This window comes from Macadamia integrifolia, unplaced genomic scaffold, assembly GCF_013358625.1.
Source record: "Macadamia integrifolia cultivar HAES 741 unplaced genomic scaffold, SCU_Mint_v3 scaffold1956, whole genome shotgun sequence".
In the NCBI taxonomy this organism is placed as follows: domain Eukaryota; kingdom Viridiplantae; phylum Streptophyta; class Magnoliopsida; order Proteales; family Proteaceae; genus Macadamia; species Macadamia integrifolia.
The window spans coordinates 9,114-30,304 of record NW_024868436.1 but is presented as its reverse complement, the minus strand read 5'-3'; the positions used below and the strand labels follow the sequence as shown (position 1 = coordinate 30,304).

General features: G+C 37.5%; 2 protein-coding genes across 2 annotated transcripts; both read left to right on the top strand.

The window, feature by feature from the left end:
- The first annotated feature begins 3,630 nt into the window (after positions 1-3,630).
- Positions 3,631-6,133, top strand: LOC122065280 (putative disease resistance protein RGA3). The gene is made up of 2 exons (XM_042629073.1): positions 3,631-6,001; positions 6,117-6,133. The coding sequence occupies exons 1-2, from the start codon at positions 3,631-3,633 to the stop codon at positions 6,131-6,133; spliced, it is 2,388 nt and encodes a 795-aa protein (XP_042485007.1).
- Positions 6,134-6,297: 164 nt separating this feature from the next.
- Positions 6,298-11,595, top strand: LOC122065278 (disease resistance protein TAO1-like). Its single transcript, XM_042629072.1, has 4 exons — positions 6,298-8,039; positions 8,227-8,866; positions 10,847-11,179; positions 11,269-11,595. Exon 1 carries the CDS (start codon positions 6,298-6,300, stop codon positions 7,534-7,536), a length of 1,239 nt encoding a protein of 412 aa, XP_042485006.1. The 3' UTR covers positions 7,537-8,039; positions 8,227-8,866; positions 10,847-11,179; positions 11,269-11,595.
- Positions 11,596-21,191: the final 9,596 nt, after the last annotated feature.

Here is a 21,191-nt window from a genome sequence, read left to right as displayed (position 1 = left end):
ATTTACTTTTTTAGAAAAAAAGGAAATTCCCTCTTTTTTTGTCTCTATCCCTAAATTCAATACAATATTATATTAAATATCTTCTAATTAAATATTTTTTAAGACAAGATTATTGGGTCAATCCATTTAAGGTAAATTCTGCAAAACTTGGTGAATTGATTTTTCAAAGTTTGTATTTTCTGAAAACAAAATTAAACCTAATTATTCTGAATACAATAGAGAAAATCCACAAACTAAACGATACAATTCAATTCCCATAATAGAAAGAAGATGGGGAAAAAAAAAAAAATAAGAAACATATACCTCATCATCCTCTATGAAGGTCCTGAGAATGACATTAATCTCATAAATAAAATCACAAAATCAAAACCAAAACCAACATAAACACAAAACCAAAGACTGACTAAAGAATGATAAGATTTTGCATAAGTACAAAATTTAATTTTTATACTTGGTGAATATAAATGGTCGTTACTACCAATTCTATTGGACTTTCAACACCAATGATCCACTCAAACAAAAATAAAGTTCAGATTAGAAAATGTACCTTGTGAATGAGGAGTATCTGAAATTGAGAAATGCAGTGCCAGTGATCCAAAAGCAAAGAAAGCTGAAGTTGAGAAATATTGTGTTATTGTAGTTGAAAAGGAATCTGAAATTGAGATATTCTGAGCTATTGTAGTAGAAGAGAAATCTGAAATTGAGAAATTATGGATATTGTAGTTTTTTTTTTTTTTGTCTTATATATTGTATATACAGGGAAGGATAGTGTATTATAGATATGATTTAAGAGAAGTAATGGTGCTATTAGTGAAGGATTCCATGCAGTAAAAGCTTTTAAAATCGATGGAGGAGGATTGAGGGAAACCCTTTTTATGTAGTAAATCTCTCGATAATTATTCACTCTCTCCCCACTCTCCATAATTCTCTCTCTCTCTCTCTCTCACTCTATATTTGCCTTTGTAAATCTCCCAATTTTTTATCTCCCAAGATTAGGGAAAGGAAAACCACACCTATTATAAGTTATTACGTGCCTTTTATTTTATTTTTTTATCCTTTTTAATACTTATTAATTTTAATTAATGATTATTCCCCACTTTCTCCTCCATGTTTAGAGAGAGAGAGAGAGAGTTAATTATTATTTTTTTCATCTTCCATTTTGAGGAGTTTTTTGGTCATTTGGAATTTTTTTTTTGTAGATGTCAATGGTTTTTTTTGTCTTTTTTGAAAAAATATACCAAAGACAAGGAGTACATACTTTTTAATAGTAGTATGATATATAAAATAAATAAATAAAATAAAATTCCTCTCTATTGCCCTAGTGGGAGTAGGATACCATCTTTGGATCCGGCTCTTCTCCTAAGCGTTGATCGCTTAGGTCAATTCATAGTTATCTGGGTGATTGACATGTATTTAAGCGGTGATTCAACGACTGTATTTCTACTGACTAGAACAGAAGCGTCGCGACAAGAACTTTTAGATCACCCCTTGGATACGTGTCGAACGCTTAAATAGCTATGGGCAAGATCTAAATGATCAGCGCTCAAGAGAAGATCTTAATCCACCATTTTTATTTCTGAAATTTTCTTGGTTTTGGAGAACATTAATAGTATTTTTTTTTTCTAAAGAACATTAATAATAGAAACCCATGAAAATGGACTATTATATATTCCCTAGAATATATTATTTTTGTAATTTCAAGCTTTCTCCTTGTTAAAGTCCATGACACCCCACCATGTTGGTTAACTTGCCCACTTGTATATACAAGGGAAAACAACATACATGTGAAAGATTAAATATGGGCCAGATACCAGATACGACAGAATTAACCCTATTATATATATATATATATATATATATTTATATGTAACTTGTTTTGACCCATAAAATTAGGCCTCCGTAGGCCACAGCTAGGAACAAATCCCTGCAGGCATGGACAGAACTTCTTTGTATGTTATCCTATTGTGCCAAATTTAATAAAATTTCAAATGATAAAAGTAGAAAATTCAATTTTGCTTTTTTCAAGTAATCCTGTCTCTTCCCGTTAGTAGATGCATGTAGGACTAAAAAGTCTGCCTCTCAATATCTTTTATGTTTTTTGCATAATTTGGGACTCATCAGATTTGGGTAATTCTTTTGATGTGATATTCGTTCTTTTAGTGCTACAGTATCTTCATTGTAGTCTTACATAATGTCGAGGTCCACTTTGATACGATTTGTAATGTTCTGAACTCATATCAAACAAAAGTATTTTTCGTTTTAGAATGAACCCTTTACGGTTTTAAAACAAATCATGACCATGGAAGGGGTGATAGAAGTTATCAACTGCCCAAACCTTTTCTCCTAGTCAATGTGAGACTAAAGAGCTTGTCCTCCCCCTTCAATGCCTCTCTTGTTTTTTGCCTAACTTTCAGGGCCCAATGGATTTGGGCCTTTTTTTAGCGTGGCATTACTAACTACTAACTTATTAAAATAACCTCCTTTGAAGCTATAGATTGAGATGGTCAAACACATTCTTCTAAGTGTGCAACGTTGTAAAACAAACACAAGAAATAAAAGAAAATGTAATAGGAAAATCTACGGTTTACCTGACTTTAGTGAAACTCTCTATGGTTTCAAAAACTCAATTGAATCCAACTCTTTCATTCATTCATTTTTTTTTTTTTGTTGAAAATCTACTCATTCAATTCACTAAACTTATTTCCACCTAAGTTAAACATTTGTAGGAAAAAAAAAACCCATAAATCTCAAGCCTCTATCCCTAGTAATCCTATGGTTGAGATTTTATTAAAAAAAATATTAAAGAACCTTGCCCGTTTAGGTATTTCCCATGCCAATGTATGGGACCAATGTAAAGACACATGATCAGGGAAATATGGTCCTTTCGCACATGTTTATGTCTGGAGCATAGACAACACCATATTAATAGGGTTCATTTTTCAAAAAAAATAAAAATAAAAAAATAAAAGAAAGCTAATCAGGAAACCCTTATCGAATTTCGGTTCCATGGCACAAAATAACCTAAATTAATTTGAAGCAAAAATCGTCCCATGTGAGGCCAACAAGCTTGGCCGAATTCTACTGACTGAAGGGATTGGATAGATCTTGTATGATGCCCCCATGTGAGTCTCCTACAAAAAACATAAAGACAGACAATATTGTCTGCTACGTCTTATTGCTAAAATAATGTATACTTCCTAAAACCAAGTTAATGGGATTCGCAAGCCTCCTTCCTTATTCAACGTTGGGAAACTTCAAAGAACTTTCTAAAATATAATGCTAGTCAAATCTTCCATAACTCCATTGTTTTTTTTTGGTAAGAAATTGTTTGGTGTTGACTATACCAAAGATAATGGAATACTGTAGCCTCTAACCCCACGTCACATCATCCATGGTTGTGGTCCCCACACCCAATGGATGTTGTGAGATGGGGTTGCGTTGGCCTTGTGAATTCTTCTTATTCTCATCTTGCGAGCTCTGATATTCTCTCTATAAATTTCCTATTGTGAGCTATCTCTTCATACAATTTCCCATCTAATTACTAGCTCCTCTCATCCTCTTAGTATTGTCTAACTGTTGTCAACCTTACAAAGTTCAGGAGCTCATTGGCCTTCCTACCATCAAGAAAAGATGGCAGAAGCATTACTTTCTGGTCTTGCACCCAAAATCTTAAAGGACTTGGGCTCTCTCCTCATCCAAGAGATTGGAACGGTATTGGGATTAGAAAAGGAATTGAGTAAACTCAAGGCCTCTTTATCCACAATCGATGCCATATTATCGGATGCGGAGAAGAAAGGTGCAACCAACGAAGTGGTGAAAGATTGGTTGAGAAAGCTGAAGGATGTAGCTTACGATACTGAAGATGTGTTGGATGCAATTGCAACGGAAGCCTTGCGACAGAAACTGGAGCTTCCAAGCAATATTGTTCTAAAACAGGTATGCAGAAGCTTCTCGCCTTCAAATCCACTTGTATTTCGTTTGAAAATGGCTCATAAAATAAAGGATATCATAGAGAGGTTAGATCATATTCAAAAGGATAGTGTTGTAGCTCAATTTCAATTTACAACTCATCATCAATCTGTAGACATGGACATCAATGATAGGAGGCATACCGACCATTTTGTAATTGAATCTGAGGTCATGGGTAGAGAAGAGGATAAAGAAAAACTAGTAAAGCTGTTAACTTCAGGTGGTGGAAATAATGAAGACAATAATGTGATGGTCATTCCCATAATTGGGATTGGCGGGTTAGGGAAGACAACACTTGCTCAGCTTGTGTATAATGATGAAAGTGTCATCAAGAAGTATTTTGACGTGCGAATGTGGGTATGTGTCTCCTTTGATTTTAATGTTGTGCACCTTGCAAAGAAAATTCTTGAATCTCTAACCAGTGATAACTGTAGTGGTTTGGGGGAAATTCAAGCAAAATCACAACTGGTAGAAAAACTATCTGGAAAGAGATATTTGCTTGTCCTAGATGATATCTGGAATGAAAAAAATCCAGGTAAATGGGAGGATTTGAGAAAACTTTTAATAGGTGGGGCAAGTGGAAGTGTGATCTTGGTAACCACCCGTAGTGAAGTGGTTGCATCAATCATGCAACCAATCAAATATATGTACAAATTGGAAGGGTTAAATGAAAATGATTGTCAATCTCTATTCAATCAACGGGCGTTTGGCAGGAAAGAAGAAGAAGCAAACCATCCTGAGCTAGTGAAAATTGGGAAAGGTATAGTGAAAAAGTGTGGAGGAGTGCCTTTGGCTGCAAAGGCATTAGGAAGCTTGTTGCGCCTCAAAAGAAACAAAAAGGATTGGTTGAATATCCTAGATACGAAAATTTGGAACCTAGAGGAACAAGAAATACTACCTGCTTTAAGGATAAGCTACAACCACCTGCCATCCCATTTGAAGCAATGCTTTGCATATTGTACTATGTTCCCAGAAGATCATGAAATAGAAGTTGATGATTTGATCCATCAATGGATGGCACATGGGTTCATCCTCCAACCACCACCACCAACTAGGGGAGGTGGAAGTCACAGTACAATGTCGTTAGAAGACATTGGGTATGGGTATTTCAGGGACTTGCTATGGAGATCATTCTTTCAAGAGGTAACAGAAGATGATAAGCTTGGCAAAATTATGAAATGCAAAATGCATGACCTGGTGCATAGCCTTGCACGATGGGTTGCAGGGATGGAATGGTCGAAGGTAACAGTAGACTGCCCCTCCTCGAGAATAATATCTATACCTAAGGGAGTGAGACACATGGAACTGTCTAAAAATTTAAACGTCGTTCCTGTAGTCACAGATGACAAGACCCAAAAGTTACGGACACTTTACTTGCCCCCAAATTTTTGTATTTCGAGAAAACAAAATGATCTTTTCTCACCTTTGCGAGGCTTGCGCGTGTTACAATTGAGCATAGTCTTCGTCGTACCGACTTCCTTAGGTTACCTGGAACAACTAAGGTACCTTGACCTATCCCACAATCATTTCAAAGCACTCCCTAATTCTATATGTAGGTTGTATAATCTGCAAACATTAAGACTTGAGGGTTGTATCGTATTTAAAGAGTGGCCCAGAGATATCACAAAAATGGTTAGCCTTAGACATCTTCAGTTGGATGAGACGTGTCACTCTATGCAATACATGCCACGTGGGTTGGGGCAGTTGTCTTCTCTTCAGACTTTGTCATATTTCATTGTGGGCGACGAAAGAAGAAGGAGAAGTGGTGGGCTTGGGGAGTTGCATGGCCTAAACCAGCTTCGAGGGGAGTTATTTATCAGGGAGCTTGGAAATGTGAAATATGTCAGAGATGCCAAGGAAGCAAATTTGAAGGACAAGTCAGAGCTTCAATCTTTGATATTGGATTGGGGTTATCCAGGAGATAATAGGAGGAGGAGGTCATCAGTAGAAGAACAAGTGTTGGAGAATCTCCAGCCGCACCAAAATCTCAAGGCATTGAGTATTGAATATTACGAAGGCATCAAGATGCCACGTTGGATGTTACACTCTTCTTATTCCCTCCTACTCCCAAATCTGGTGGAACTTAAGATAAATGAATGTCATAATCTCAAATGTTTGCCATTAGTTGGTGAATTCCCTTGCCTTAGGCGTCTCCATCTATTAAATTTAGAAGCCTTGGAGTCCATATGCAATAAAGTGGTGATGACTGAGAGGGGAAATAATAACAATAATAATAATGAAGGAAGAGGAAGAGGAAGAGGAGGAGGAGAAGAAGGAAAACCAGTAGGAGAAATATTTCCAATGCTACAACAACTTGAACTCTCGTCGATGCCAAATCTGGAGAGGTGGACAATCTCAGTAGGTGAAGAAGAAGAAGAAGCACAACAAAATAATCATTTGCATTTTGTGCCTTCAATGTTTCGACGTCTCATTCACTTGGAGCTACAAGATTGCAAAAAGTTGACAACAGTGCCAATGCTTTCGGTGGAGGGAATGCAACAGCTCACCTCCCTCCGAACATTGAAATTGAGATGGCTTGACAAATTGGTGTTTCTACCTGATTTCCCTGCTCCTGCAACACTAGAATTGCTACACATCATAAACTGTCCTAGTCTGGTAAGATTACCAAACTGCTTCTTTGACAATCTCAAGTTGCTTTCTAAGTTTGAAATATCAAAATGTAGTAAGGAGTTGACATCTCTACCAGAAGGGATTCGACATCTCAGTGCACTGAAACGACTAAAAGTTGGCAATTGCTCCAATTTGTCATCTCTACCACAAGGGATTCAACAACTCACCACATTGATAGATCTGGATATTTCTACATGTCCGAGTCTAAAGATATTACCAGAGGGCTTGGGAAGTCTCTCATCGCTTCAAAAGCTTAAGATTAAAAATTGCTCCAACTTATCGTCTTTGCCAGAAGGGATTCGGCATCTTACTTCACTAAAAAAGTTGAAATTGTGTACATGTCCTGGTCTTAAGGCATTACCGTATGGCTTGGGAAGTCTCTCATCGCTTCAAGAGCTCGAGATACAAGATTGCTCCAATATGTTGTCTCTACCAGAAGGGAATTGGAACCTCACTTCACTAAAAACATTGAACATTTGGAAATGTCCAATTCTGAATACAGTACCAGATGGCTTGGGAAGTCTCTCATCACTTCAAGTGCTTCGGATTCATGGTTGCTCTAATTTATCGTCTCTATCAGAAGGGATTCGGCACCTCATTGCACTAAAAGAACTGAGGATTTCAGAATGTCCATGTCTAAAGACATTACCGGAGGGTATGGGAAATCTCTCATCACTTCAAGAGCTTGAGATTCATGATTGCTCCAATTTATCGTCTCTACCAGAAAGGATTCGGCACCTCATTGCACTAAAAGAACTGAGAATTTCAGAATGTCCAGGTCTAAAGACATTACCGGAGGGTATGGGAAATCTCTCATCACTTCAACAGCTTGAGATTCATGATTGCTCCAATTTATCGTCTCTACCAGAAGGGATTCGGCACCTTATTGCACTAAAAGAACTGAGAATTTCAGAATGTCCATGGCTAAATACATGACTAGAGGGTATGGGAAATCTCTCATCACTTCAAGAGCTTGAGATTCATGATTGCTCCAATTTATTGTCTCTACCAGAAGGGATTCCGCACCTAATTGTACTAAAATATCTGGGAATTTCGAAATGTCCGGGTCTAAAGACATTACCGAATGGCTTTGGAAGTCTCTTATCTCTTGAAAGTCTTCACATTTACCGTTGCTCCAATTTATTGTCACTGCCAGAAGGGATTCAGCACCTCCCTGCACTTCATCAGCTGTCAATTAATAATTGTCCATGTTTGAGATCATTACCCGGTGGGCTTGCATCGCGTGGTGCACTAGATATTTCAAATTGTCGTAATCTGTCCCTTTCTTGGGTTGGAGGTGTCGTGAAATATTAAGAAATCTCTCGTAGCAGCTACTACTGACCCTTCAAGACAGCTGAGCTACTCCCTGGATTCAAGCCTCTCTATTTGAAGATGATAATGAATGTGGAAAGGAAATTAACACTTCTCATCTCCTTCAGGTCGGCCCTCTCTCTCTCCCTCTCTCCCCCCTTTTTCTTCCTTAAATTTCTTGTGTAGAGAAATAATTGGTTCTTGTCTTTTTGCTTTTTGCATCTAATTTGTAGAAAAGAAGTGTGCAAAGAGCCATAATTATTGAAACACAAGTCCATTACTGATGATGCCTAGTCCTTTTTCCATCCAATACAGAGGAACTTTGAAGTATGAACAGAGGAATTGGAAGACTGATATGATCCATTATCCGATTTCATATGGCTTTGATCGTTTCTTTCATTTATTTCTATTGATCAAGCGCTAACTGAACATAGCTTAAATGAAGGAAATGCCATGCTGGTTTGAAGGTTATGATTCCCTATAATATTTTCTGATTTTTAATAATTTATGCTCATCCTGGTCTAAGTTTGAATCATCAGAGTCACCAGGTTTTGAGAAAGGCAAGATAAGTGGCTTCATATAGTCATATTCGATGCCCAAAATTTTGCACTTCTGCCCACATCATTCTGAAGAAGAAGATGATCTACTATTCAGGCATGGACGAAGAACTGGGCAATCACTCTGAACACCACAAAGCTCAGCAAAGAAATTGTCGTTTTGAAATTCCCCCAATTCAACACTAGAATGTGGAAGAAGCCACCACCAATGGTTCTGAGATGAAGATGAGAAGGAAATGTAGGATTTGGTGTCCAAAGAAACTCTCATCTTCTAACCCAGATCCCGCCATATTGTTCGGGTGGTTCGTCCATTTTTCACATTTCTCTCTCGACATGTTGTAGCCGTTGCAGCTTCCCCAGATGAGATTTCAGTCTCTTTCCTTCAATTTGGTCTTCAGGTGCGAACTTATCTACTTATGTTAATACTCTTGGTTGTTTTGATGTGTGAATTGAGTTCAATTCCAGCTTTCCCCAATACTTTTCTGTTATTGCTTTGGTAAAGTATCAAGAGATAATGAATCTGAGGAAATTGGATACCAATGTATGTCGAGAGATAATGGTTGCTGAAATATAGTTGGTTGGATATATTTTTAATGCCAGCTTATGTTTTTTTGGGTTTTGTTTGGATTTTCAAGTAATTTGCATTCCCCAAAATTGTAGCTTTTCTTCTCCTAGTTGATTGTTTGCCTACTTATATTTATTCCTTGAACTGAAGAAGCTCATTGACTGATAAACGCCAATCTGTATCCTATTAAGATACTCATATTAAAGAAACAACTAAAATTTAAGGAAGACATGAAACTTAACCTATCTTATTCAAAGGACAAACAGAGCTACTTCTATCCTATATAACTAGAGTGCAGTAGAGTGTATTCCTCTTTGAATTTTAAAGAAAATACCCTTGTGATTCATACCATATTGCTATAATCCAATACATAAAACCACACTAAAATTGAGCATTTTGATAAATCAAACGCCAAGGACCTAGCTGGACATACTTTGCATCAGCAGCGGTAGTGAGTTCTGCAGTAGTCTCAAATTATATAATGGGCATACCTCACTCTGGATTCTGTGAGGTCGAGCATCTCTCCCTTGATTCTAATCTATAACTCTGCTTTGGAATGTGGAAGTACATGTCACTGTGACATAAAAATCAGAGCTATTAAGGTTTCGGTCCAATGCCTTCATAAAAAGCCCAAATCAACAGTATATAGTTTTATCTCAATTACTTGCAGTCAGCCACTCAGCTGATGTCATCACTGAGCAGTTCTTCCTAGTAACCACAATGTTTTCAGCTTGCTTTAGTCTAAAGTTTTTCTCCATCCTATCTATATGGAGTTAAGGACAACATTTTTGGGCCCGATGGTGGCTCTTCTATTGCCTTCTTTTGGGCATTAAGGAGGGGCTAACAATTAAATCTAAAATAGAGGCAAAGTTCCCTTGTTTCCTTTCCAACAACTAAATTTCTTAGATAGAAAAAAGGCCAAGCCATTGACATAGGGTTACAAACATATAAATGACAAGGTACAGAATAGAGGCACTATGACGTTACTGAGAAAGGCCCTTAGTACTTTGCTTCGTGCTCGGTTATTTCCTTTGCATAGTTATCTGCAAGAGTGTTTCAAGACCTTGGTTGCCTCTGAAAGAGATCTTCAATGTGTTTGCAAGTTGCCCGCCCCCTCTTCTTATCAGATCAATTCAGGCAATGGTCCCCCCTCATTGGAGATGTAATCCATTGTAATGCATATTGATTGTTGATATATGCTGATTAAAATGGCGTGCCACAGAGAACAAATAAACTCTGGCCGTTAAGACAATGACGGTTAAACTAGATTATTGTCACCAAAAGTTCAGATCACTGTCTGAGCTTTGTTAGTGTATTTACAATCTAATGGGCCCCCCAAAAAAATTTAAGCATGGAACCATGGACAACCTAAAAAATAGCCGCCAAGCCATTGTTCCCCCTCTCATGCCACCCTAAACATCCTTCATTTTATGGGGGATCCTTCTCATTATTCTATGATGGCATCCTACTCATATCTGAATTGTTTCGTGGAATGAAGAAGGCATGATCAGAGTGCTGTCAGAGTTTTACTATCATAGAATCTCCTTATATTGAGTTCCACAATGGTTTCAAATCAGATTTCATCACATTCTTAACATATCCCTCACTGCATTTGAAAATTAGTTTATTTCTTTCTTTTGTGAACTTCAACTTCTAAATATGAATATTGGTAAGGTCTATGTGCTCCTGCTATTGGAAGGAATTTCGACTTTTAAAAAATTGATTGCAATTGCTGACTTTTTTTGCTTATTTGCTTTTCCTAAAATAGGGGATTTTCCATCTGATAAATACAAAAATGCCTCTATTTCTACAGGACAAATCAACATTTACTATTTTTGGGCTCTCTGCTGCCATTTGTTGCTTAAATTTGCCGTTGCAAAGTGTTAAAACTGATGCAGAGGGTAAAACAAAGCCCACCAATTACGGAAAAGGATATACACAGAAGAATCAAGATTTATGCGGAGAAAAGTTTGGAAACTGGTACTGTGAATGCCACAAATTAGGAAGAATTCTAATAGGCATGGTATTTGGATCCAATTATCTCTTGACTCCCATGGATTATATTCTAGAAATATCTGCTGGATTCCTAAGTTGCATCTCATACACTGGATGGGGGAAATAGAGTCTACAACTGATCTTCACATATGTAAGTCAAAGTTTCACTTTTGCTTCTCCATATCTATTTTCATTATTTATTCTGTTTAAAACTATTCTCTTTTGTTTCAATCATTCCAGGTAATATTTTATGATCCACCCACATTTGGCATGCATCATCCTCTGACTTCTGGGTGTTCACTGGAGGAAGTAAAATTGCCCCTTAAGAGACCTGAGTGGGTCAGCAAACTAAATCAAAAGCAGCCACTCCCTGACATGGTAAGATTGTTATATAGTCTCTGATCGCAAAGTCCATTTCATGAATTGTTTCTGATTCTTTTGATCTTTCTTCAACTATTTTCTTATTTATATAGTTAAAAAAAAAATCTCAAATACAGAATACAGTTGTCTCGGCAATTAATAGTGCATATGATGCAAAAACATTATTTGACAGTCATTTGCTTGTTCTGGCTGGTTTCTATTGTGTGGCATGGAGCCATGTTTGTAGCTTCTTTCTGCACTTTATTTTATATGGTTCTTCAGTTCTGTCATGGCCTTCTGAGCTACGGATCAGATTCATTGGGTTATAAGATCTTAGCAAGGGTATGCAGACATACATGGAAGAATGTCCATATCTGCAGCTATCAGCTTCTGTATTAGTCAACCGTTGGTCAATTTGGTGCTTCAGGTAATCTCACAACTTTTCTCAGAATATAGTTGAACGAGAACCATGACTTGCGGCTTCATTTGCTTGCAAGGGGAATTTAAAGGGAAGGGAAGTGAAATTTTCATACTTAAAAAAATGAATGTTTATAATCATTATCCCATGTGATTCAATGTGATCATATAAACTACTTGATTTTTTTAATATTTGGTAATGATACATTTTACATATAATTTTTATTTTACATATGAAAGCAAATGATTTTGGATGTAAAGTAAAGTGAAATTTTATAACCAAATATGAAGTGATTTGAAGTAATGATATAGTCGCATGGGGTAATGATTACATATATTTCTTTTTTAAGCATGAAAATTTCACTTCCCTTCCCTTTAATTCCCCTTGCAACCAAATATAGCCTGCATTGTACAGAGTCATCTCTTACCATGATATATTGTCCAACATTCAATCTCTTGGAGGATGTCGCACTCTTACAAGGAAATGAATTCAGTGATGGATACATTGGCTAAAAAAAGTGCACCTCTTTGGTTTTATTTTCCTAGGTTGTTTGGGAATCTGTTTTTTTTTTTCTTAATATGTTGGTTGGCTCATGGAGCTGCTGATGGTCATGCCGAAGGTGGTTTCTTGGGTATTTCAGTTTTTGGTTTGTCTTTTAGTTTCTGCTGATGGCTATGCCGAAGGTGGAACTATTAGGCATCCTATATTTTTTTTGTTATCCATTCGGATATGTCTAGACGTTTAAGTTGTACATCCTCATTTATTTTAATATAATCTTTATTGGTCATTAATTAATAAATAAATAAATAATAACGAGATAATCCAGAGCCCTATTACATAGAGATCTGTTTGCATGATCAAGGGGTATGGATGTTAGTGATTCTAAATCCTAGAATCATTTGAATTACCTATAGTGTATAGAATACAAGAATGAATAATGGAAAGAAATCAATCACATACCCGTTGAGCGTGAATAAAGTCCCTAAATCAAGGTTGACGCTTGTACCACGAATTATGATGAAGAACCACGCAATATGGGTCCTTCTACTGAGATTTTCTGCAGCCTCTTACTATGGGATCTTCTCTCTGTCTCTACACTAGCTCTGTGAGAAAGCAGTGCTCCCAAAATATTATTATGAAAGTAATAGCTGCAGGGACGGTCAGTATTCTATATATAATAGAATTCCTAAACCCTAATCCATTCCCACAATAGAATAGGGCTAGAAGTTTCCTAATTAGAGTGGTCCTTATTCTCTTGGGCCCAATGGGTCAATCAATATCAGTTAAGCCCACATAAGAGTCCTAACAATCTCCCACTTGGGCTACACTGATACTGATGTCTTCCCATTGACATCTGGCCAAATAATCCCAAGATTAAATACCAGTCAAAACAAACTTTGATCCAATCAATAATCTCCATTGTTGAACAATAGTAGAAAATACACCTCAATATACGGCATATAACTATCTAATGTTACAGACAACAGAAAACTATCAATTCAAATCGCCTGGAAACATAGATATAAGGAATTATATCATAACTGTGATCACATAAGATATATCCTTCCTTATAGGTCCGTTATTGATCTAAAGACCAGCCTACCTTGAAAACCTCACAGGTAGAGAACTTTGATATTAATCAATACTTAGGAAAACCGCCATTTTCTTGTATTAATATCTCACTTTGGCATACAGCCTATGGTTAACAACCATCTCCATGGATTTAGGCTAAATACCGTCATAAATCACGAAACTTGGCTAGACACCGCCATTAACTGTGATATGTCAAAGTAAACCACAATAATCATACAACAATACGATGAGAGAGAATATAAATGAACACTATACTGGAAAGTAAACATCCTCAATGTAGATTGTGCTCATAATGTATGATCTAACAAAATAATGCTTATTACAATACCACTATGGATAAGTAAACTCCCACTAAACAAGCATATCAAAAGATTCCATCACACCCATGTTAGAAACATGAGTCTTAAAAATTCCCACTGGAAGAGCTTTGGTCAGAGGATCAGCAACCATCTCTTCAGTAATAATATGCTCAACAGCGATCTCCCCAGTGTTGATCTTCTCGCGAACCACAAGATATTTAATTTCAATGTGTTTGGAGCTGCTAGATCTCTTGTTATTCTTTGCAAAGAAAACAGCAGAAATATTGTCACACCACAAATGCAAAGGCTTAGAGATGGAATCTACAACTTTCAGTTCAGATATAAAATTCCTCAGCCACACTGCCTGCTTGGTAGCTTCATAAAGTGCCACAAACTCAGCTTGCATAGTGGATGAAGCTAAAATAGTTTGTTTGGCACTCTTCCAAGAAATAGCTCCTCCTCCCAATATAAAAATGTATCCAGAGGTAGACTTTCTATCATCAGTACACCCACTGAAGTCCGAGTCAGAATACCCCACAACTTCAAATTTTTCTGATTTACTGAACACTAGCTTGAAGTCCTTTGTCCGCTGTAAATAGCGCATGACCTTCTTGGCTGCAGTCCAATGAGCCAAACCAGCATCATATTGAAACCTGCCAAGTACACTAATTGCAAAGGCAATGTCAGGGCGAGTACAAACTTGTGCATACATCAAACTTCCAACGGCAGAGGCATAAGGCTTGTCATTCATTGAGCTCCTCTCAATATCATTCTTTGGACATTATTGCTTGTTCAACTTGTCTCCTTTACTGATGGGTGCTTCACCACCAGAACATTTAGACATGTTAAACCTCTTTAAAACTTTATCAAGATATGCCTGTTGTGATAGCCCAAGTAACCCCCGCGGCCTATCACGACTAATCTCGATTCCAAGCACATAACTTGCTTCACCCATGTCCTTCATTTCAAAGTTTTCTAAAAGAAAACCCTTGGTCTCCATCAATAAGGTTTTGTTGCTGCTAGCCAACAGAATGTCATCCACATAGAGCACAAAAAAGATGAAACTACTCCCACTGAGTTTCAGATATATGCACTGATCGATTGGATTCTCTACAAAACCAAAAGAAGTCACAACTCGATCAAATTTTAAGTACCATTGTCGAGATGCTTGCTTTAACCCATAAAGAGACTTTTTCAGCATACAAACAAAGTCCTCTTTACCATTTTCCTCAAAACCTTCAGGTTGTCTCATGTACACCTTCTCTAACAGCTCTCCATTCAGAAATGCTGTTTTCACATCCATCTGATGTAACTCTAGGTCAAAATGGGCAACAATGGCCATGATAATTCTGAATGAGTCCTTTGATGAGACAGGTGAGAAGGTTTCCTTGTAATCTATCCCCTCTCGCTGAGTAAAACCCTTTGCCACGAGTCTAGCTTTGTAGCGTTCTACTCTGCCTTGAGAATCTGTCTTGGTTTTGAAAACCCACTTAGATGCAATAGCCTTACAATCCTTTGGAATTTGTACTAATTCCCATACTCCATTGTTGCTAATGGATAACAGCTCTTCCTTCATTGCTTCTACCCATTTGTCTGAATGCTTATGATTAACTGCTTGAAGAAAAGTAACAGGGTCTTCTTCTTGTCCTATGTCAAACTCACACTTATTGAAATAAGAAACATAATCAGAGTAGAGAGAAGGATTGCGCACTCTAGTAGACCTCCTTATAGGTTCATGTGGAAGCCTACCAATATTAGCGGTATCAGGAGGTGGTATTGCTCACCATAGAACGGACTATGTCTTTCAGAGTACGATTTCTTCTTTCAGCTACTCCATTCTGCTAAGGTGTTCCAGGCATGGAATATTGAAGAGCTATCCCATGTTCTTGCAAGAATTTTGCAAAAGGACCAAGCAACTGCTCAAAATCACCACTTCTCCCATAATATTCTCCACCCCTGTCGGATCTGACCACTTTGATCTTCTTGGAGTGGAAAAGTTCAACTTCAGCTTTAAAACTCTTGAAAACATCTAGAGCACTAGATTTCTCACTGATAAGGAAGACATACCCATATCTTGACCAATCATCAATAAAAGTTATGAAATAACGGTGCCCAGTGAGTGTAGGGACAGTAAAAGGCCCACAGATGTCAGTGTGAATGAAGTCTAATACTTCAATGTTGCGAGTAGCATCCTTTTTCCTGGAGATTGTCATCTTTCCCTTAATGCAATCTATACATGTTTCCATGTCCTGAAAATCAATATCTTTTAATATCCCTTCCTTTACCAATCTTTTCATCCTCTTGATTGAAATATGACCCAACCTTCTATGCCATAACATGGAGGATTTCTCATCAATCAGAGACCGTTTCACTCCCACATTCAGAACCCATGAAGAATTACAATTCAATCTATAAAGCCCATCAACAAGAGTACCACTACCAATAGAGATAGAATCATGTAATAAACAAAATCCAACTTGATTAAAATTAACAGAATAACCATCTGAACAAAGTCTAGAAACTGAAATTAAATTCCTCCTCATAGAGGGAACATGAACAACATCTTTCAAATCAATAAATGAGTCTGAATGAAAAATAATCTAATAGTTCCTATGGCTTCCACTTCAACTCTAGCTCCATTGCCCACGAACACCGTCACTTCATCCTTACTTGGCACCCTCCTGTTTAGGAACCCCTGCAAGGAATGAGTGACGTGAATAGATGATGCAGAATTTAACCACCATGAATCAATTGGTACATTAATCAAGCAAGATTCAAAACATACTAAGGATAGATTCATACCATCATCCTTCTTTTTCTCAAGGTAGGTCTTCCTCTTAAAACAATCCTTCTTCATGTGTCCTTTGGCCTTGCACCAAAAACACTCTATGCCACTCATGTCTTTTTGTACCCCTGATTCTTTGAAATTTTGCTTTCCCTTCTTGTTTTTTCCCTCCTTTAAATTGAGTGAATTTTCCTTTCTTAAAGAACTTCTTGATCCCTTTGTTAGGTCCCATAGATGATAAAGTCTTACCTTGAGTAAGATTGGCACTTTCAACTTTGGTCCTATTAATTGTTCCCTCTTCTTGGTTTACCACAGTGATCAATTCATCAAGACCCCATTTATCCTTCAATGTATTATAAGTAGTCTTAAGAGTCTTGTAGCTCTCAGGTAGAGAATTCAAGGCAATGGTGACCACGAAGTCATCATCAAAGTTAATACCTGTACCTCTGATCTTGTTTCCTAGGGGAACCAGTTCCAGTATATGTTCTCTAGCACTTCCTACTCCATCAAATCTAGCCCCAGTCAATTGGCTCATGAGATCGTGAGCCTGTGATTTCTTAGAGCTATCAAACTTAGCTTTTATAGCAGCCAAATACTCAGAAGCAGTATCCTTTTTAGCAACACTATCCTTGATAGACTCAGGCAAAGCACTTTTAATAACAGCCAAGGACTTCCTATTTGCAGTGACCCACTTGTCATAATCCCCTTTCTCAGTTTGGGTACTGATTGCAGTAGGTTCAGCTGGTTTGGTGGTTCTAGTACACAGGTCTAGGTCCTTGAGAATCATGTAGACCTCTAAGTCTTCCATCCATTTGTTGAAATTATCCCCAGTAAGCTTAGGAATATCAAGTACACCAAAACTAGAAGACATCCTGTTGAATATTTTAATAAAGAATATTCTATTCAACATACAGACATATGTGTAAAAGAATAAGCATGTAACAATTAGCTAAATTAAACATTACATGCTCAAGTATCAATTACTTTATGAGTGTCAACCGGAACTACATTTCTGACCTTTGGGTCTGAAACATACTGGTCCACTCAAGTTTCTGCTATTACTGCGAGACTTCTTCTAACTTTCGAAAAGTACCGCCATCTTTGGATGGACAGCATCTTCTAGGTTGAGAAATCCCTTTTTTTTTTTACTTGCTTTAACTTTTCTTTGATAATGTCACCTTTGGGTGAACATTAGCAACCTTCCTACCAACCATTATTCTCTGTTTTTTTAAACAAAGAAGACCTTTGATTTGTATTCTATTACAATAAGGTTGAATTTTACCACTTTGGTGGATTCCACCCAATCTTACTGTAATAGTCTACAAATTCATTCCGGCAGCTAAAAGTGGGATTGTTTAACCATGAATAAAAAATATTCATAAACAAAAACATGAACTACATTACCAAGAATAAACAAGTTCATATTCTGATATGCAAGTAATGTATGAGTTGATTTTCTTTCATTTCTTCCAATTAATAGGAAAATTATAAAGAATCATTAAACACCCATACTTGTAACTTATACAAAATAGATCATAAAAGTTGATCAAAACTAGGCTCATAATATATCAAAACGAAGAGCACGAAAAACTGGACTCAACGCAAAAAACCAGGGTGAAAAATTCTTCACCGTTTGCCCGTACGAGCCATTTGAAGTTACTATTTTTTTTTTTTTGAATCAAAATCAATCCAATCCAACCGGTTCGGGCAAATTAGTTCGGGTCAAAGTTCGGGTCAACGACCCGGTCAACCTTTGACCGAGTGGGTCATGAGTTGACCCACTGCATCCCGGGTCAACTAGGTAGGGTTTCCGAGTTGACCCGGCGATGACTCGCCGCCGTTTTTTTTTTGAAAAATTTTTATTTTTCTCTCTCCTCCGGCAGCCGATTTACGGTGGCGCGTGACGGCGCGTCCGGAGGTTTCCGGCGACGTGCGGCATACCGCCGCGACCGTCTTCTTGTGCTCTACAACTTTTGTGAAGAAAGTTTTCCCATACGGGATCTTTAAGTAAGAGTAAAATAATAATTTTCATAAATAGAAACCCAAATCTTTTTTTTTCTTACATAATTTCTTGATTCTAACACCATAGTGTAGGCTCTGATACCAATTGTTAGTGATTCTAAATCCTAGAATCATTTGAATTACCTATAGTGTATAGAATACAAGAATGAATAATGGAAAGAAATCAATCACATACCCATTGAGCGTGAATAAAGTCCCTAAATCAAGGTTGACGCTTGTACCACGAATTATGATGAAGAACCACGCAATATGGGTCCTTCTACTGAGATCTTCTGCAGCCTCTTACTATGGGATCTTCTCTCTGTCTCTACACTAGCTTTGTGAGAAAGCAGTGCTCCCAAAATATTATTATGAAAGTAATAGCTGCAGGGACCGTCAGTATTCTATATATAATAGAATTCCTAAACCCTAATCCATTCCCACAATAGAATAGGGCTAGAAGTTTCCTAATTAGAGTGGTCCTTATTCTCTTGGGCCCAATGGGTCAATCAATATCAGTTAAGCCCACATAAGAGTCCTAACAATGGATTCTCTTCCCACATGATGAAAGCCACTCATCTAGAATCCATGGGGCTAAGAAATGTGCCTGAGTTCAAATACTTCAGGCTTGAACCATTGTTTCAATTGTTGGGATTGGACTGGGACTGATTGGCATGGATCTGCCAATTCAAATTGGGAAATAGACCAATTTGGGGTCAACATCTATTCAAAATCTGTGTCAGAGTTTTAAAAAACTGAAACAGGTTGGCCCATGAATCCTTGATTAGGGGTTTTAGGACATTAAGGCACCGTTTGACAACGTTTTGTTTCTGCCGTTTCTTCCATTTCTGCGTTTTCTTGTTCCCATAAACGGATAAACATCGTAAAAAGCGTTTGATAAAGTTGTTCTGTTTTCACCCATTTCTAGAAACATAAATCAAAATTTATGCTTATTTACAATTCCAGAAATGACTTTGACAAAAAAAGTCCGACTTGTTTCGTCGTTTATAGAAACGATTTGAGAGGAAAAAAAGGTTGTTGTGCTCGATAAATCTCTCAAAAATTTAAACATAAAAAGAGGCAACCGAACCCTCTCTCCCTTTTGGGCATCCGATGATACTATTGGGTTTTTCAGTGGCATTATGTCTACAAAAAATATTCTGAGAAACAGGTTTATCAAACACCAAAAATCTGTTTATGTTTTCAGAAACGTGAAAATCTGTTTCTGCTATTTCTAGATATAGAAACAATAGAAATGTTATCAAAAAGTGCCTAACTAAACCTTGTCATTACCGCTTCTCCCTACATTGTTTAAGGTCAAGACAAAGGTTTGCCAATTACAGCAAAATAATTCCATGGGGAAGTTGCCCTTGATTGACAACTCCTGAAGTCAAGCAGAACACTAGCTCATATTGATGCACTAATTTCAGAGGCCTGGCCGGGCTTGGGTCAGGCATTTGAAAACTCAAGATGAACCTAGATTCAAAAGCCCAGCCCACCATACTTGCATCCAAATCCCATCCCGTTTTCTACATAAGGGATCATTGCAATAATCTGTCTTGTTCTTGAACTTCGATTCATTGAAGTATTCAACCAATTTGATTATTTTCTGTAAAAGTCTTATGATATATATACATTGATTCTAATACGATTAGACCAGAACCAGTCAGACTTGCCTTGACTCGTCAAAACTGTCCGACTTAATACACATAGAATCGGGTTAATCAAGTCGAATAGGCTGATTTTGCTTATTTTGAGCCGATTTTTAAATCAATGAATATAGAGTCCACTCTCTAGGGAAATCATATAGATTGGCTGATTGAACAAAGAGAATTTAAGAAAAAAAATGATAATTCATAGCGCCACCCCTTAGAGAATGCCAGTATTATAGGAACACCCCTTGTTTACTACCAAATTGCATTCAGACCCCCTGGCGTTAGTGTCTGTTAAGTGATGCTATGAAATGACTCTTTAGCCGTTATGAGTAAAAGACTAATATGTAACCCATTTTCATTATCCCAAAATACCCCTATTTCTCACCGTACTCTCCCATTTCATTCTCTCCTTCTCTCCTTCTTTCCTTATCAAAATCAGATGCATCATTCACGTCGCCGTAAGCTGGAAATCGGCTACCATGGCGGCATCCAAGGGTACCGGTAGCCTTAATAGTGCTGGAAACCTTAATGTCGGGATCAGACCAGGGGGAGACTCTAGATCCTCTTCATTCTCGTCTAACCGTTTGAAATCGGCCTGGAATTCTAATTCTGTTGGTGGATCTTTCCTTGACAATCATGATGGGCTCTTTGGTTCAACTGTGACTCGGAAAACCCAAGGCTATGGAGACGGTGGCTACGATAATGTATTTGGTGCACCCCCTAAGTATGATAATCGAACGGAGACTCATGGTGGTGGTGCCTCGTCAGCTTCTTCTTTTGATTATGATTCCATAATTTAGGGATCGAAGGAGTTGAGCGTAACGATTTTATCTTTGCCTATTTTTGATAAGCCTAAGTATGATGATGACGACGTCAATATATTTCAAGGGTTTCCAGGGATGAAGGGCTCTACTGCTGCTGTAAGTAATGATGATGTGTTCGTCTCGATTGCTGCGCGTCCGAAACAAAGTGCTCCATTTAATGATTTGTCAGGGAGTTTCAGACGGAAGGAGCCAGATTCCAAGAGTTCTAGTGGAAGGAGATCGGAAGAA

What these genes read in the sequence shown, in the direction of transcription:
- LOC122065280 (XM_042629073.1), top strand. Translation starts at nt 3,631, where the DNA reads ATGGCAGAAGCATTACTTTCTGGTCTTGCACCCAAAATCTTAAAGGAC.
- LOC122065278 (XM_042629072.1), top strand. Translation starts at nt 6,298, where the DNA reads ATGCCAAATCTGGAGAGGTGGACAATCTCAGTAGGTGAAGAAGAAGAA.